Source organism: Myotis daubentonii, chromosome 2 (genome assembly GCF_963259705.1).
Source record: "Myotis daubentonii chromosome 2, mMyoDau2.1, whole genome shotgun sequence".
NCBI lineage: Eukaryota > Metazoa > Chordata > Mammalia > Chiroptera > Vespertilionidae > Myotis > Myotis daubentonii.
The window spans coordinates 42504973-42524371 of NC_081841.1; the positions used below are offsets into that span (position 1 = coordinate 42504973).

Here is a 19399-nt window from a genome sequence, read left to right on the forward strand (position 1 = left end):
AAAAAACACAATTGTCACATGGGTGTTAGGAAAAACTCCTACTCCAAACAGTAGCTAAAACTACATACGGAAACAGCAAAATTCACTAAGATTTAGAAAGTAAACAAAGCGTTCATGAATGACTGATAAATGAATCACTTGGCCTCCAGTGTTAACAGAAATCTCATTTACAGGGTTTTACATTTTAAGGCATGGGCTATGATAACACTGATTCACTCCTTCCTCTGCTCACCCACGAACACAGTGTCTTAACCTCAATTTATGTCCCTGTGCCTTGTATCGTAATAAATTATTTACCTGTCCCACTTGATTGCATATTTTACTTTGTATTCAGCACGACACCTAATAAAGTATCTTGAAGACAGTAAAAACTTAGAAAATGTTTTACGAAATGATACAAAAGCAGTTTGTAACTCATTTTATATAGTTTATATATCTCAACTTCCTGTATTAACTAAACAGAAAATAACTGTGCTTCACACTCACAAAGCAATCTCTTCTGGACCATGTAGCTCTGCAAAATTACTTGCACAGTAATCCCTTCCATGGAAACCGTTTGTTATTCTAGAGATGGTGAGACCTTCCCTTCATAAGATGACTCATCTAAAGGCTTCCTAAGAATCTTCAGATGAGAGCAGGAGAGATCAGCTCAAACAAATGCATATTTATGGCCTCTTCCCCTTAAAATGTTAACTTGTATAACCAAATCTGCTTAAACATAGCTTTTACTGCTGTAAATCAGTGATTTTCAAACGGTGTGCCTTGAGAATTTTTGAAACATGCAATTACCCTACTATTTAGTCAGGGGCACTGATTTCTTTTCCCTAATATTGTCAAATTAAAAAAATGACAACAGCCAACACAACAATAGCCATCCTGTGTGAATGAATCAATTTATACTTTTTTTTCTTCATATCAGCAAAACATATACTTTTTGGTGTGCTACAGAAGTGTAGGAATTAGTTTATGTATGCCATGAGATGAAAAAGGTTGAAAATCACTGCTGTACAGGAATGAAAGTTCTATTTGGTTGTAATCCCTTAAAGAAAAGCTTATACAAAATTGTTTTGCCAATTATTTAAAAGAAAAGCAATAAAAAGGTAAACACCAAATATACTGGATTATGAAATAAATTTTAAAGGTCCTAAAAATGAATGCCTGTATGTTTTGTTTCTCTGTCCCTTTTATAATCTGTTCTTCTGTTCTCCAAACTCCCTTCAGTGATAAATTAAGATCAAAGGAGCCCTTGAAATGAATATAGAAATGGAATCATTTTCAGGCCCAAAGATGCTCACACAGCACTTTTACTACTCACTATTAGCTAGCCTATGTTGTTGTTGTTTTAATCCTCACCCTAGGATTTGTTTCTATTGCTTTTTAGAGAGGGAGGGAAGGAGAGAGAGAAATATCAATCACTTGCCTCCAGGAATTAAACCTGCAACCTAGGTATGTGCCCTGACCAAAATCTTTCAGTGTATAGGATGACATTCCAACCAACTGATCCACCCTGCCAGAACTAGCCTATGTTGGTTTTTTTTTTGTGTGTGTGTGTGTTTTTAATTTTAGACAGCGTTATAGATGTCCTCCATCTTCCCTACCCCACTTTGCCTACCTTCAACCTGTCCCTGCCCCCGCCTCTCCTAGGCCTATACCACATTACTTACTGTGTATGTCCATGGACTATGCATATATGCAGAGCCTACGTTTCTTAAGCAACCTACAGAAGACAGAATAGTTTAGCTCTCCTGCATTGGAAATCTGTTAAGTGTCAAGAGTCTAGGTCTGAAATTTACAATTCAATTCGCTAATGCTAGGATGGGGAAAAGGAACTTGCACCTTGCTGCCAATCTTTAAGGATATTAAAGCCTGATTCCAGAGACTACTCAAGATAAAACATGTCCTATGCATTTACATCCTAATGTTTCTAAAGAAACTTATTTTTACTATATTTTGATTATCTTTCATGGTAAAGATATTTTGATAGGGCACCTGACATATCATCTCAAACACAATAAACATGCTCGTAAAGATATTTTGATAGGAAAAAATTTCCATTGCTTTGTAAAGACCAAATAGGATGGGTGGGGGAAAAGGGGTGGCTGTGGTTTGTGACTGAGAGCAGAGGAACACACCTGGGACATACTTCAGCTCTGGGCATTCTACCACAAACCCTGGTCAAGTTATGTAACATTTCAATGCACAGGTGATAGTGTCTATTTCATAGGACATCTGGGTAATTAGGTGAAATCACTCAGTTGGTACCTAAAATGGAGAAGATGCTCAGCAAAAAATGTTTTCACCTTCCTACTCAATTCAATACAACTTGTCTATCTCGCCTCTATCATTCACTCAAACTTTCGGTAGGTAGAACTAACCAATTTCTTTCTTGAGGAAAACTCATTCCTCTGGTGATGTGCAGATTGCAGATAAATAAAAGTTTGCTTTGCTGTAGCACTGATGAGAATTTTATCATGCAACTAAAAGAACGGGAACTCTATAGACTTAGTGAAGGCAGTATTAGGGACTCACCATCAGTCCCTTAAATCCAAGGAAAGCAGGACCAGATGAATAACAGTGCGTATACTGATAGGACAAGGAGTATACTGATAAACCAGGGCAGTCACTCCCCAAACAAACAAGTAGTCCCCTACTGACATGGGGGATCTCATTATTATTAAAGTCAACAGTTCTAAACCCTGGCTTCACATTAGAATCACCCAGGGAGCTTTTAAAACACACAAATATCCAGGCTCCACCCAACGAGGAATTCTGATTAACTGGTATGAGCCCCAGTCCCACAGCCCTCTATTTTATTCAAAGCTCTCCAGGCAGGATGGTGCTAATGTGCACTCAGGGCTGAGACCTGAGTGATTAAAACACCCATGGGATGAAAGTGAACAATAAGCACCCGAGTCCACACCTTAGGCAAAATCGATTTGACTCCTGGAGACAAGAGAGCACTCCAAGCTGACAGGAAGGGGAAGCGGGTTGGCTCTAGCAAAAATACCACTAAGACTAGCAATGAAACTGAAACTTGGTTCTGAGTATAATGAGGGTATTTAGCAATCTTCTCTAATACTCAAAACGGTCATAATAAGCTGAAAAAATCAAATAACAAACCTGTATCTGTACTTCCAATAGCTTTAATCCCACCCTCTGTCTTCTAGCTAACACCTGTTTATAGTTGTTATTGACTTATAAATCATGCCCATGCCTGCCCATCCTGAATAGCTCAAATAAATTAGAAGATTAGTACAAATATTAAGATGCTATGCTTTATTCATTAAAACTCTACAGTCCCAAACTGGCATCCTCTCACTTGTAACTATCCTATCTAATAAAAGAGTAATATGCAAATTAGCCATCACACCCTCATTCCCTCACTCCGTCAGTCGGTCACGAAGATGGCAGCAGCCACGGAGCTGGAGTGAGCAGGAGCCTTAGGTTGCTCCCGGCAATGAAGGAAGCCAAGCTACCCGCCTGCCATGACTGGCCCTGAGCTCTGCTCAAGGCTACAAAGTTTCAATTATAGAAGATAAATAAATCCCACATACCTGCTTCCAGCCCGCGTGGCCTCTGCTCAGGGAGGGGCTGGGAACATGGGTTGCCAGGGGCAACCCAGGCTTCGAGCAGGACAAAGGCTACAAAGTTTCAATTATAGAAGTTAAATAAATCCCAGATATCTGCTTCTAGCCCGCGGCCCTGAATGGGGTGTGGCCAGCCTGAAAATGGCCCTCAGCCCCTCATCCAGGCTGGCCAGGCACCCCAGTAGGGCCCCCAGACCCTGAAGGGGGTGTGGCCAGCCTGAAAACGGCCATCAGCCCCTCACCCAGGCTGGCCAGGCACTCCAGTAGGGCCCCCCACCCTGAAGGGGCTGTGGCCAGTCTGAAAACAACCCTCAGCCCCTCACCCAGGCTGGACACACCCCCATGGGGTGAGGGTCCCTACTGGGGGACTTGACCAGCCTGCAAACAGCCCTCAGCCCCTAACCCAGGTTGGCCAGGCACCCTAGCAGGACCCCCACCCTGATCCGGGATACCCTTCAGGGCAAACCAGCCGGCCCCCACCCGTGCACCAGGCCTCTATCCTATATAGTAAAAGGGTAATATGCAAACTGACCCTAACAGCAAAAGGACTGGGAATGACTGAACACTATGACACACACTGACCACCAGGGGGCAGATGCTCAATGCAGGAGATGCCCCCTGGTGGTCAGTGTGCTCCCACAAGGGGAGCTCTGCTCAGCCACGAGCCAGGCTGATGGCTGCCAGCACAGCAGTGATGGCGGGAGCCTCTCCCACCTCCTCAGCAGCACTAAGGATGTCCGACTGCAGCTTAGGCCTGCTCCCCGCTGGCAAGTGGACATCCCCTGAGGACTCCCGAGGGCTCCAGAGGGATGTCTGACTGCCAGCTAAGGTCCGGTCCCCCGGGGAGCGGGCCTAAGCCAGCAGGTGGACATCCCCCAAGGGGTCCCAGACTGCGAGAGGGCACAGGCCAGGCTGAAGGACCCCCCCGAGTGCACAAATTTTTGTGCACCAGGCCTCTAGGAAAATAAATAAATTCTAAACCTTTTTTTTCCAGAAACAATTCACTGAAAATAAAAAGGTCTGCAATTAGAATCAGTTACCTAACGAATATTTACTTTGTTTGCTTGTAAAGCTAAAGATAATGTTCTGTGTTCTTTCTGAGCTGATTACCCAGCTAACAATTTCTGAATGTATGTTAAGTGCCAAACTCTAAGCCAATCATTGGGCATCATAAATAAACTTAATCGAAGATAGTGTCATGATTTGTCAATCCAAAAACATCCCCCAAGTTGGAACTCTCCAATGATATTTATCATTATGTCCTATTCAGGACAGTGAAACATTTTCCCCTTAAAAAGGCAAAATTCAACCCCTTCATCAAAACACATCCAAGAACATTGTTCCTTCAGCCCTATAACTAGAGCTACCTGACTTCGTTGTTCAAAGTTCCTATGGATTTTGAGTTTTCTTCATATGCTTCTCTTATACTTAAGAAATAATCATAAGAGTGATGAGTTTAATAAAAGATATCTATTCTTGAACTTAGAAAAGATATGGTTATCATTATATATCAATGACAAGATATCTACATGATGGGCCCCAAACATAAATTATGATTTATTAATATGTTTCTACTTAATGCAAAAACTTTAGATGCAAAAAGAGAACACTGAATTTAGCCCCCTACTAGAGTTACAACAACTCATTTGATAACGTATTTTTCCTATTTCGGTTCATGATTCAGAACTCCATTTTAACAGATAAGAAATTAAAATAGGAAAACACTGCCAAATTGAGGCCCCCCACTGGCAAGCTAATTTTCTCTGCCATCAAGGCCTATGTAGAACATCAGCGCTGATGACTGATGCACCTGATAATCTGATGGCAGCTAGAGAGTAAACATGAGATCACAGCTGGAGATTCTTAAGAAAAAAAATCAATATGTCACAGTTGAAATCCTCAAGTAAGCAGGTGATATATGATCAGCAAATGAGCAATTTTGTGTTACCCAGTGAGTATTGCTGTGTAAACTGTAAAAGCATTCATCGCCAAATATATAAATGTAAGAAACTAGTAATGATCTATGTAGCTAGAAAAAAAAAAAACCTTTAATAATGTGACATCAATATATAAAGTAGATGGTGTGGCCAAGGTTAGAGTTTTGTGATTATAGTAGAAATAACAGGTATAGTTGCTTTGACAGAATAAGAGGTGATACTACTGAAACAAACTGAATGCATTTTACACAGATATTAGGCAGACAGTTTTAAATAATATGACAAAATGCATTTGACCTGAACAAAATTCACAATACTAGTGGTGAAAATAATGCTCACACAATCATACCTACACATGTATCCTCTTTTTTTAAACTTCAAGAATCCTCCATATGCAAAGCTCTGGGCTAGGGATTATGGAGATATAGTAATGATTAGCAGATATCCCTTGCATCAAAGAGCCTATACTCCAATAATTATCAAACAAAACAGAATTGTTTAATTGTTATGACTGAGGTTTAGACATAAGTGTAGGAATAAGGGAAGAAGTTATTTCAACAGAGGCTATTAGAAAAAATATCATGATAGAAACAATATATAAATCATTCTTTGCAAGGCAGAGAAGGAATATATTGGAAGGAGCTAACATAAAATTACTTTTTTAGGTAAAATTTGCACACAATAAAATGAAGAGATCCAAGGTTCCAATTCTATGAGTTGAGAAACATATACACCCTTGTAACTACCACCCCAATCACGAAAGAGAACATTTCCATACATCAGAGAGCTCCCTTATAACCTGCTTTCCAGTCAATGCCCATTGCCATTGAGAAGCAATGACCAAATTTCTGCCCACACAGCTCCTTTTGCATGTGGATGAACTCCATATGGAACCATGGACATTCTACTCTTTTGTTTCTATATTCTTTCAACCATAATACTTTATTTTTTTTTCCTTTTCTTCATTTCTTTGTTTTTAAATTTCTTTATTGATTAAGTTATTACATATGTGTCCTTATCCCCACATTATCAATCATAATACTTTAAAGATGTTATCCATGTTGTTGTTCCTTCTGTTTCAATGATTTATTTATCTATCTGACTAGACTGTCTTAATTGAGCTAGCTTTACAGTAAGTCTTGTAATAGGACACTCCATCTTTGGTCTTCAAGATGGTTTAGGCAATTGTAGGTCTTTTGCTTTTGCGTAAAAATTTTAGAATCAACTTGTCCCTCTGGAGGAATGTAAGTGGTGACAGTGCACATCTCCGCCTTGCAACTGATCATAAAGGAAAGCACTCAGGCTTTCACCCTGAGTATACAGTTGGCTGCAGGATTTTTTTTTTTGTACATGTCCTTGTAGAATTAAGAAAGTGCTCTCCTACTTTGCTGGAAGGTTTTACCATAAATCAGTATTAGTCTGTGAAATGTTTTCTCTGCATATATTCAGGTGATCATATCGGTTTATCTCCTTTGAATAATTTCAACATGGTGACTTGCATGAATTAATTTCTTATGCTAAACCAACCTTTCAAAAAAGAAACTGACCTGGTTATGATTTATTATCCTTTTATCTTGCTGGGATCAATTTTACTGATATTTTGTTAAGGGTACTTTTAGACACTGCCTAGAATTTTCTTTTCTTGTAAGAACTTAGGTCATAATGTTAGAGTTATATTGGCCTCACCAACCGAGTTGGGAAATATTCCTTCCACCTCCATTTTCTTAAAGCTTTTGTTTAAACTTAGAGTTATTTCTTCCATAAATGTCTTATAGAATTCACTAATGAAAGTATCTCAGCCTGAAGTTTGTTTTGCAGGTAGGTTACTACTAATACTGATTCAATTTGTGTAATAAATACAGGCACATACAGATATTCAATTTTGTGTTTTGTCATTTCTTGATAAGTTCTGATCTTTACCCCAATATGCCCATTCCAACTTATTGCAATTTATGGACACAATGTTGTTCAAAGTGTTCCCTCATTGTCTTTATAAGTCCATAGAAATGATGTACTCTGTTTTACTCCTAATATTGATCATTTAGACTTTATCATTTTTCTTAATCATTTTAATCAGTCATAATCAGTTTATCAATTTTACTAATTTTTTTAGTTACAGGTACATTAGACTACTTGGTATTAATTAGATGTATATAAGATGACTCAATGTTGTACCATAGGCCACTGCGCCTCTCTTTGTTTCTTCCCCACCTTATTATTTTCTCTTTCAGATTACGTGATGTCTATAGGTCTGTCTTCGAGTTTCCAGATCCTGGTTTCTGTCATCTTTAATTTGCTGATAAACCCATTCAGTGAATTTTTTAAATTTTAAATTCTAAATCCAAATGTTATACTTTCAGTTGAGAATTTTCATTTGGTTCTTTATCTATATATAATAGAGAAATATGCTAATTAACCAGGATGCCATAACAGGGTCCACCAGACAGGAGGAGGTTGCGTGCGCAGCGTCGGGGGCAGGGCAGCAGGGGCCTCCACCCACACCTGCGCTGGAGGAAGGCCTGATCAGCAGTGACTGTGGCTGCTTCAAGGGCCAGAGAGGGAGGCAGGGCCAGATCAGCAGCAGCCGTGGCTGCTGTGGGGCCCATAGAGCGAGGCAGAGCTGGACCAGCTGCGGCCACGGCTGCTGCAGGGCCGGACCAGCAGTGGCCACAGCTGCTGTGGGGCCTAGGGAGGGAGGCAGGGGTGGATCGGATGGTAGGCGGCGATTTCGAATTGCGCACTGAGCTCCTAGTATATACACAGTTTGCATTTCTCTGAGATTCCCTATCTGGTTACTCTATGTGACTACCACTTACCTTAAGTCCTGAACACATTTAAAGGGGGCGTTTTCAAGTCTTTTTATAATTCCAACATCTGTATCACCTTAAGGTCTATCTGACAATTTTTATTTTACTTATGGGTCACATTTTCTGTGTATTCACATTGCCTAATAATTTTGTGTGAATGTGTGTGCGTGTTCTGTGTATTGAGAATGATAAAATGTAGATATTCTAGATTGTTTTCTCTTTTTCTGAAGAACGTTGACACTATCCAATCTGTCACCTTAAATTTGTAAAGGTTTGGTTGTAGACTTGGTTAGTGTGACTCTCAGTTTTGACCTTAGGAAAAATCCTTAGTCATGCAACAAAGTCTACTCCTCAGGCATGGTCCTTCTGGGGTCTTCCTGGAAAGCTCAGGCTGCTGGCTCCTCTAACCTGGTTTCAAATTCCAAAAATGTCACTCTTCCTATGGGCAGGATATAACATCTCTCAGCTTTTACCATCTTCTGTTACTTTCTGCAGGCATCATGGAATCTCTCCTATATTCATATAGTTCAGGAATCAGAAAAACATTTGTGGTGAATTAATATTCAGATTTGGAGGCTTCCTTCTCTATGGATCATTCTTTTCCTGGATTCCCCCCCTCAAATTCCAGCTGCTCTGGGCACCACAAACTCTAGCCACTGACACCACAAATCAATAAAACTGTAGTTTATTGGGCTGAGGGCTGCCCTCAGGGATAAAGCCATAAATGTAGGTCTCACCAGGAACCACTCACTTCAAGGATCAAATCCCCCTCAGTTCTATCTATCCTTGGAGCTGGGCTTCTCCAGTGTCTTAACTAGTGTCTTATATTCTTTTGGTATAATGGTTATCTTCAAGGTAGGGTACTCTTATGACAAACCCCTCTTATCAGTAAACCATATTTACTTTTTACCTGAAAGTCCAGATAACTGAATGTGAGAGCAATTCTCATTGCCAGATTTAGATGCAAGATAGAGAGTCAACCTAAAACTCTCTGGAGATAAAAGCAAATAAGACCTAGCAGCATTTAAGAATTTGTAGAGCCATTAACTCATTTGATCCTAATAATGACACTGTACAATTGCTCAAGCATTAGCTACATGAGGATATTAGAGCTTAAATTAATGTGCTATGAAAGCAAGTCTTAAATCTATTTCTCCCACAACACTATGATACTTTTATAATAAAGAGCTGAACATTTTAATTCTGTTAATAATAAAATTATAAATATTTTTGGAATTAAGGTATTTACTTGTAATCAGGCTGTTAATCAAATCTATCTTTCTTAAAATGGCCATGGCATTAGTTAAATTTTTAAGACAAAGACTACCTCATATTCCTTATTTTGTATAGTCACACACCACTAATCTATTAGCACTAAATCATAAGAACACTTTCCACAGCATAAATCTGTTTAGAAATATCACTCTCTTTTACTAGTAAACATCATTCTAAAAAGCATCTCATTGACAAGATCTTTTAAATTATATCATATTCTTGGGGAGGATGGCTCATTAAATTTTTTTTCATCCCAAAGTAATATTGGTTATTTTAAAAATTATTTTCAGAGACTTTCAATATACAAACTCAAACTCAATGTATTGTTAGAGAGAGTACAATGGATATGAAGTTCTATTCACACCCACTGAAGACTAGCCTTTCCACATCGCGCTCCAACATCACAGCCCCTCTACCCAGCTGCTCCAAACTTCTACTGCCCAAACATGACTGGCTCTTCACACTACAGGGCTTCTGAAAATTATATTACACCTAAGAAGTCCCTCTCCCTCTCTGTGCTTGAATCTCTTTTATTCATCAAAGATTCAGCTCAAATGTCTTTGCATTGTAAAGCTGAGTTATTCACTCCAGGGGAGCTCACATCATTTAACATTATGGATTGTTTCATTAACAAGCTGATGAAAGTCTCTCCTCCAGGCTGCGGGGTGCATGAGGACAGTGATATTTCTTATTGATCTTTCATCTCTAGTACCAAGCACAACAGTAGTAAACAGTAGATGCCTGAAAGAAAATTTTTTGAATGACTGAATGACATTCATACTAACACCTATTTCCAATAGTACCACCACTACGTCACACCTATATTCTGGTGGCAGCCTCATAAATAAGTTCCTAGAATCCATCCAAGAGCCAAAAGAGTTCCAATAAATTCTGAGCATCACTGTCATATTAATCTTTGGCTCTTATTACTGCATGCCCTGCACACAATAAATAAATAGCTTCTCTTCACCCGTAGGTCAAATTCACCACCTCTAGACTCTGGCCCTAATGTATTATGTACATAACCACCTCACTTTCAGGTCTCCTTTGCCTGCTCTCACTTAGCCTACACTCTGCCCCCATTTTTATTTCTGTCTGCATGAATCCCACCAATTCTTCTAAGCTCAGCACGAGTCTCATGTTGTCTATGGATTAGCTGGAAAATACTCTCAAAAATCTCTCATAGAGATGTTGCTAGCACTAATACTTGTGCTTCTCATTCAACACTCATCTCAAATTTTACTTCTTTAGCAAACAAAAAGAAAAGTATCGCATAAATGATGACAATATCTAGCACACTCAGACATTTAACAAATGGTTGTACATAGGCTAGTGAGGTGGAATAAGAGAACTCAATTTTTTTAAAAAATTAAATGAGGGGAAAAAAAGAGTAAAAAATTAACATGAAAGGAAAGAAACTAGCCCTCTATAGATATACCATTCTTATTCATATAAACCATATTATGGTTTATGTAATTATAAATATAGAATACTTATTTGAAAACCAGCTCTGTGCACTAGAAAAGGACAAAAAATCTTCTGGGACCCAGAAAAGTATGTTATTTTGAAAAACAGAAATGTTCCTGGACTCAGAAACTAATTTTCTTTCTCTTATTTTTATGCTCAGTCAGAAACACTTATGATTAATAATTTAGTTTTTCAGCTATCTATAACGTATACGTATTCCTCAGCATAAATTAGTGAATTGGCATTTTGGTTTATAATCAATGTCTTTTTACTTTGGTTAAAAGTCCCTTCCCCAGAGCCCAATCAATTCAGCTCAGTTCCATAAACACTTACTGAGTATTTGCTATGTTCCAAGGCCTTTCCTAAATTTAAAAATGAGTACACGGTCAATGACATTCAGGAGCTCCAAAGCAAATTAGAGGAGATAGACAATAACTAGTTCAAAATAAATGGTAAGTATAAAATCAAAACTATATACAAAGTCTTATGAAAGAACAAAGGAACAAAGATAGCTTCACATGACATATAATCAGAGATTTAAAGAAGGAAAAGCAGTTGGACCACTAAACCAGGATAGGGTAGGAAGACCCTATAGGTAAAGTGAATAGAAGAAAGAAAAAACACGCAGAAACATGAGAAAGCATGGTGCGATTGGTATATAGAGTTAATAGGCATGGCTGTCACATAAGGAAGGGAGGAAGGCAATGATGAGTTACAAAAAACTAGAAAAGGAGGTATGCATTGGATAATGGATTACACTACAAGCCATGATAAAGAGCTTAATTTGTTTTTTCCTGTAGGAAATGGGGAGGATGTGAAGCATTTAGCAGTGGCAAGCCCAGTTAAATGTTTTAGACTACTGTGATGTATGTTAAATTCACTTTAACATATATTTATTGAGGGGCTGTTACATGCCAGGTTTTACCTCAGCAATTAAAAAAAAAGAAAACCTTTCTTGCTTGAGGTGTAGTGAGTACATTTCACTATGTTCAATAAGCAAGATTAAAAAATATTAGCACAGAGCTAGTCTGGTGTGGCTCAGTGGTTGAGCATTAACTCATGAACCAGAACGTCACCAGTTCAATTCCCAGGCTCAATCCCCAGTTGCAGGCTTGAGGGAGGCAGCCCATCCATGTTTCTCATCAATTTTTCTATCTCTCTCTCTCCTCCCTTCCTCTCTCTCTAAAATCAATATATATACACACATAAATATATATATTTATGCACAGAAAAAGGCAACCAGTGATAAAACTTTATGTCATTACTAGAGGCTTGGTGCACAAAATTTGTGCACAGGGTGGGGGGGTGTCCTTCAGCCCAGCCTGCACCCTCTCCAATCTGGGACCCCTCGAGGGATGTCCGACTGCCCTCTCACAATATAGGACTGCTGGCGCCCAACTGCTCGCCTGCCTGCCAGCCTGATCACCCCGTAACCACTCCCCTGCCTGCCTGATCGACACCTAACTGCTCCCCTGCTAGCCTGATTGCCCCTAACTGCCCTCCCCTGCTGGCCTGGTCACCCCCAACTGCCCTCCTCTGCCACTGGTCCCCCCCAACTGCCCTCCCTTCCAGGCCAGTCACCACCAACTGCCTTCCCCTGCCGGTCTGGTCCCCCCCCACAACTGCCCTGCTCTGTAGGCCTAGGTCCCCCCAACTGTCCTCCCCTGCAGGCCTGGTCCCCCCCAACTGTCCTCCCCTGCAGGCCTGGTTCCTCCCAACTACTCTCCCCTGATGGCCTGATAGCCCACACTGCCCTCCCCTGCCGGCCATCTTGTGCCCACATGGGGGTGGCCATCTTGTGTGTTGGAGTGCTGGTCAATTTGCATATCACCTCTTTCTTATATAGAATTATTAACTACTGAATTACTTCTGCCATCTTTATAAACACTATCATATCTAGTATTTAGTAGGATATGGAAAAACTAGAATTTTCATACACTGCTAAGTGGAAATATGTGACCCTTTCTAGGAGAGTCTGTCATTTCCTCAAAAGGCTAAGCTTAGTTACCATATGACCTAGCAATTCCACTCCTAGATTACAGCCAAGAGAACTGAAAACATAGGTCTACCATGCAAGTTGAACACAAATGTTCACAGGATTATTTATAATGGCCAAAAAGTGGAAACAACTCAAATGTCTATCAACTAATGAAAGAATAAACAAAATGTGGTACATCTACATTATTTGCCAATAAAAAGAAATGAAATACTAACACATGCTACAACACGGGTGAACCTTGAAAAAATGCTAAGTGAAAGAAGACAGTCACAAAGGACCACATATATTGAAAGATGAAATATTCAGAATAAGAAATCTATGGAGACAAAAAGTAGAATAATGGTTGCCCAGAGCTGGGAGGAGCTGGGAGACAACCAAAGGGGGAAAACTATCTTTTTTGGGTAATGAAAATGCTCTAAATTTGAAAACGGTGATGGCTACACAGCTCTGAGAATACACTAAAAGATATTGAATTGTATACTTTAAATGGGTGAATTGAATGGTATCTGAATTATATCTCAATAATATTATTTTTAAAAATCCAATCTTTAATGATATCTTCAAAAAATGTATTCCCCTTTCCTCATGAAACCAGATGACATTCTTCCCACCATATAATGTATTATAACACTGGAGTGCTAAAACATGCCAACTTTTTCAATCGTCTACAGGCAATTCATTTTTTTCTGAGAAAACTAATCTTTCAGTTAGGCAGAAAACAATTTATTTTTATGACATCCAAACAATAAGAAAACAGAAGCTTTGACCCATCTGGCACAAAAGGTGAGTTAGTCTTTCAACAGCATCAAAATCTAAGAAGCTGATTAATCAGTTTGATCTTCTGTATGTCTTAATCTGATCACTACTGTAAAAATTGTAATAATTATTTTTTAGATATAATTGCTGAAAATTCTCAAATTGATGCTAAGGTACCACTGCAATCTTTATTTGCTTGTAACCACACTCCTATTAGCCCAGGAGTAAAATAAGGTAAAGATACTGCTAAGGATGCTAAATAGTAAAAGAGAATAGCACATAAAATTCACCTGTATAATAAGGAAACATGTTTGCACGTAAGCATAAGTTCATGTGTATTCGTGCAAACAATTAAGTGGGTACAAGTGACCTGGTATGTTAATGCATTAGTGCCGGGGTCCAGCCCCAGCGGGTCCAGGGGTCCCCAAAGGTGTAGACGGAGTCGGCGAAGACTATCCACCTTCTTCCTACGGTGGAGTCCGATCCATCCCGAGTGCAGGGGTTCTCAATGGGGGGTGGGACTTACCTAGGGGAATCCTGTTCCAGGGGTTCCCAAAGGTGTGGACGGAGTCAGCGAAGACTATCCACCCTCTTCCTAAGGTGGAGTCCTATCCGTCCCGAGTGCGGGGCGCTTACCTAGGGGTCCCTGTTCGGGCGCCATATGCCGGGGTCCAACCCCAGCAGGTCCAGGGGTCCCCAAAGGCGTGGACGGAGTCGGCGAAGAAGGAATGACACGGAGACAGCGTTCAGTTGATCAGCAGCCTAGCCAGGATCTCCAGCCAAGTTCTGGTCTCGATCTCCAGAGAGGTTCAGCTTAGGATCTCCAGCCAGGTTCTGTCCAGGTTCTCGTCAGGCTCTCCTGCCAATCTCCGCAGTCAGGTTCAGTCCAGGATCCCTGCCATGCTCTCTCGCCAGGCTCCGCCTCCAGGCTCCGAGGCCAGTCCCTGTCCAGGATCCTTCGGCATGCTCTCGCCAGCGAAGTTCTTCTGTCTCTAGAGAACGTTCTGTGTAGGTTCTGTGCCTAGGCTCTGTCTCTCTTGGTCCTGTCTTCCAAGCCCTGTGTCCTTAGTTCTGTGTTCTGAGTTCTGTGTCTTGCTGTCTTGTTACATCTGTATTTATACCAGTTGATTCAATCCCATCAATCTCTATTCCAAAGGTTAGGGCGTTTCTTATCTCCATTCCAGGGAGTAAAGATTATGTAGCTTAAGCATGATTGTTCGTAGTTAAAGTGATTAATTACCCGCCTGGCACTTAGTTAAGGGGTTTTATTCCCTCCCTAACTTCAGGGGAAAATCCCTACCTGGGGAAACAACCTTTCTCAGAGGTGACCTTGGTTAAAACACATAGTGCCAAGAAGGTGAGCAAACATATTAAGAAAAGTATGCCATATATGCCAGGTCCCTTGAAACAGCAAGCATGGACCGGCTACCGGCACATTAGTCTGAATACAAGTCGAAGTTAGGTGTCCCATCCTCTTAATTTATTGTTTCACCCTGGTCTCCAGTATTGTGGAAAAAATTCACACAGATATACTATTTGGCTTTACTGCAAACAATATGGCTCCAACTTCAGCTGGGATCCCACGGTCCATTGAAAAAATCATTTCTGTCTCTAGGCTCTTCCATCTTATACTTTCTTCAGTAGCTATAAGCAGTAACTTTTTTTTTCTCTAGATCTCTAGATCTCTACACCTATCAACTCCAAGACCCATCTTTACCGATAAAAAAACAAAACACATAGGCCATAATATGTCTTTTCCTTCAACCTCCCTTACAACTTACCTATAGTAGCACTCACCTTTTTTCACTCATCAGAATAGTAATGTGATTCATTATTTGTTGAGTATTTGCCATGTGCTAAGCACTGGGCTGAGTACTGTATATATAACTAGAAACCCGGTGCAAAGATTTGTGCACCTTGGGGTCCCTTGGCCTGGCCTGCGCCCTCTCGCAATCCGGGACCCCTCAGGGGATGTAAGAGAGCCAGTTTCAGCCTGATCCCCGCAGGCCAGGCCAAGGGACCACACCGGTGCACGATTGGGGCTGGGGAGGGACTACGGGAGGGCTCCAGAGCGTGTCTGGCCCGTCTCACCCAATTCTGATAGGCCGGACCCTAGCAGCAAGCTAACTCACCAGTCAGAGCATCTGCTCCCTGGTGGTCAGTGTGCATGGTTGTGACTGGTCAAACGGTTGAACAAATGGTTGGACATTTTGCATATTAGGCTTTCATTATATAAGATAATTAATTTAGATCCCAGGACAATCTTATAAGACCAGTATTTTTGGTCCCATTTTTTATACTGACAAAGTGAAGATCAGGGGCGCTAAGTAATTTGTCTAAGGTTCGTAGGCAATGAGTGGAAGAAAACAGATAGGAATCCAGGTCTGGCTATAATCATGTCACCCTGCCCCTGAAAAGTGTTCTAACTAATGATGCCTGTACCAAGACCTCCACTTCCACCCAGACACACCACGTTCATAGGTTAGCTTCACTACTGTAAAATCTTTCTCTTTCCTAGCCAGTACTGAGGAAACAAATATCTAAACTGCTATACTTAGCTCAAAAACATGGGTTATACTCTTTGGGTTTGCATTTAAAAATAGATTTTTCATAATAGTATATATGTATCTCTATATTAGTTACATTAATAAATTTTAAACCAAATATAAATAGATGGTTCAGATCTTAAAGACATGTGGGAATGAAAGACTAAATGACTTCTATTGAGCTTCCAAGTAAAACTCAAAATATTAGGTTATGCTCGTAAGTTATCATCTCCCTCTTCCTGTTCATCTACAGAGTGTGTGTGTGAGGGGGGCGGAGATGAAATTTCCTGGTTCTTAACTTTGGCAGAGAAAGGTAGAAAGCAGTTTAGCAACAGAGGCAGGCAAAGCTAATGTTTCTTAAGAACTGTGTCTTCTCTTTAATGGTCCTGACAAATATAAGTCCTATTTGGCTTCAATGAGTTTTCTCAGGTGACTTTTAATAAAACTTCAGGCTAAGTTTTTAATGGCTCATCCTAAGCCATATGATTTATTGTGCTGCTTACATACAAGTTTAACTCCCTACATCCACAATGAATTTAATTCTTTTTCTAAAACTGTTAAGAATTAACTTCAATCCCTGGTTGGGTAGCGCAGTTGGTGAGAGCGTCGTCCCAATAAAAGGTTGCAGGTTCCATCCCTGGCCAGGGCACATACAAGAAGCAACCATTGAATGCATAAATAGGTGGAATGCCAAACTGATGTCTCTCTCTCTCTCTTTCTCTCTCTCCTCGGCCTTCCTCTTTCTCTCTAAAATCAACAAATAAGTATTTTCTAAAAAAGAATTAATTTCAATATTGTAATCACCATGCAAATAAATACTAGAGTATGACTTGTTCAATATTTTATTCCCTGGATCTATACAGATTAGATGCTCAATAAATAGAGAATTTTGTGCAGCCTATTATGCCTTTTAATAAAATCTCCCTGGAACACTTACATGAATTTGTTGGTTTAAATACTATGATATAAAAATTTAGAGCCTATACTATCTTTAAGCATAAAATTAGTTTGTTTTTACAATATTCAATTTGAATTTACTTTAAAGCAGTTTTAAAAACATTTTTCTCATCTCTTTTGATTCAAAATCAAACAAATAGTGAAAAAAAATAATTCGTGTCTTTTAAATGTATATATATCAACATCTTTTATATAGTATAGATAAATCTATAGCTTTAAAGACTGGGTTTTCTTTCATTCAGATCAGAATGTGTAGCCTCCTAAATCCAAAAGATGTTAGCTTTATCTGCAGTTCATAAACAGCTTGTTAATCGCTGATAACATTCAAGAACTCCATGCATATTTATTGCTGCATTCGTTTTTAAACAAATATTACAAAAGATTACACACAGTGTGAGAAATGTCACCTAAATGCTAAAAAACTCTGTAAATATCAATTCTCAATGGTAGGTTACTCATCTGTCATTAAAATAAGTATCAACTTCTTGTCCACTTTCAATTTTGCTGAATGCCACCCTCTTAGAATTTCGCTATAATGATTCAAAATACTCCGTTATCTTTTTCCTCTCATTTCTCAATGTCCTCCCATCCCCTAATATCATGATTTATTTGAAAATTAACTGTAAGAATTGTTTACAGACCTCCATCCATCCTTCTGGAGATAACTGAAGGCTCCATCAACAACACTTGCAAAGAACTGGCCTCCTGTGATGAAGAGGGTATTAATGGTGACTAATCGACCTCTTAAGTTGGGTGGTGAGACCTCAGCAATGTACACTGGCACCGTCATAGAAGCAATGCCTGTAAGGAACAATGAAAAGTAAACATAAGACACTTTCTCAAGATTTCTTCTGTTGTTATAAAGATATATGCTAGATTAGGACACTCATCAAGCTTGGTGCTCTACTTTTAACAAGGTCCACCACATATTTAAAGATTCTCTTTGTAACTGGTGACTACTGCAGATAAGTAAAGATGTATGCAAGATACCAGTCTCTGAGTATCATTTTTCATATTATCTGAAGTGCCTCTCGAGATCTCAGATAACTTTAGATTGCATCGAAGTATGTTTTATAATTTTTTAAGGTCCAAAAATGGGAAAATGCTCCCTGGATTGAATCTAATTATTGAAATATTTTAGCCTTATATGGAAAATGTAATTAGACAATGGTGAGAATAAAAAATTATTAATGAGGAGAACCAAGATGGCGGCATAGGTAAACACCTATACTTGCTGCCTCTCACAACCACATCAAAATTACAACTAAAAGGCAGAACGACGACCACACAGAACCGCAGGAAAGCTGGCTGAGTGGAAGTTACACAACTAGAGAGGTGAAGAAAGCACATTGAGACCGGTAAGAGGTGCAGAGGCTTGGAATGTGCTGGCACCTGGACGTGCTGCTCTTTTAATCGGGAGGAAGATACAAGCTCCCGCTTGCTCTGAACTCGTTCCAGGCGAGACTCTGGGGTCCCAGGCACATACGGGGAGAAACTGGACTGTCCAGCAGTGGGACAGGAATGCGAAGGCGGCTTCTCTCAGAGGTGCTTGCAGTGATCACTGTTCCTGCATGGGGGGCACGGGACATGGAGACTCGGGGACCTCTCTGTTGAAGGGCTGACTGGCAGCCACTGCTGTTTGCTCCGCCCTGGTGATTCCCAGAGACTCCACCCTACCCAATTTGCAACCCCACCCAAGCTGTGTGCATTGGCTTTTGCATATGAATGGCCTGTCCTTTCTCTGATTAAAACCTGTCAAACTGCAGCTGGGTCAGAGAGCCCCAGAGCTTCCAAAAGAAGGCCCAAGGCCAGAAGCAGCAGCCTGCCTTGCTTCACAGCTGGGCCTCATCTGGGCACTTCCAAACCCCATACAAAGAGGAGGAATCTGCATATGTCTCTGTAGCTCCTGCTGGGCGGCCCCACGCAGTGGCAGACCTTGCATCTCCTTGGAGATCCAAGAGCCAGTGTACCCAGTGGTCAGAGTGAGACCATACTGGATCACAACTCTTCACATCCATAAGAGACACACTCAAGGGGCAGACTCAGTGAGCACCAAAGCCCCACTGAA

General features: G+C 40.3%; 1 protein-coding gene across 1 annotated transcript in view; it reads right to left on the minus strand.

Annotated features, from left to right (window-relative positions):
- Positions 1-19399, minus strand: part of SLC2A13 (solute carrier family 2 member 13) — a 293193-nt gene that overhangs the window by 219311 nt on the left and 54483 nt on the right. The window contains exon 2 of the mRNA XM_059682573.1: positions 17973-18132. Coding sequence (XP_059538556.1) covers positions 17973-18132 — 160 coding nt within the window. The remainder of the gene's footprint in view (positions 1-17972; positions 18133-19399) is intronic.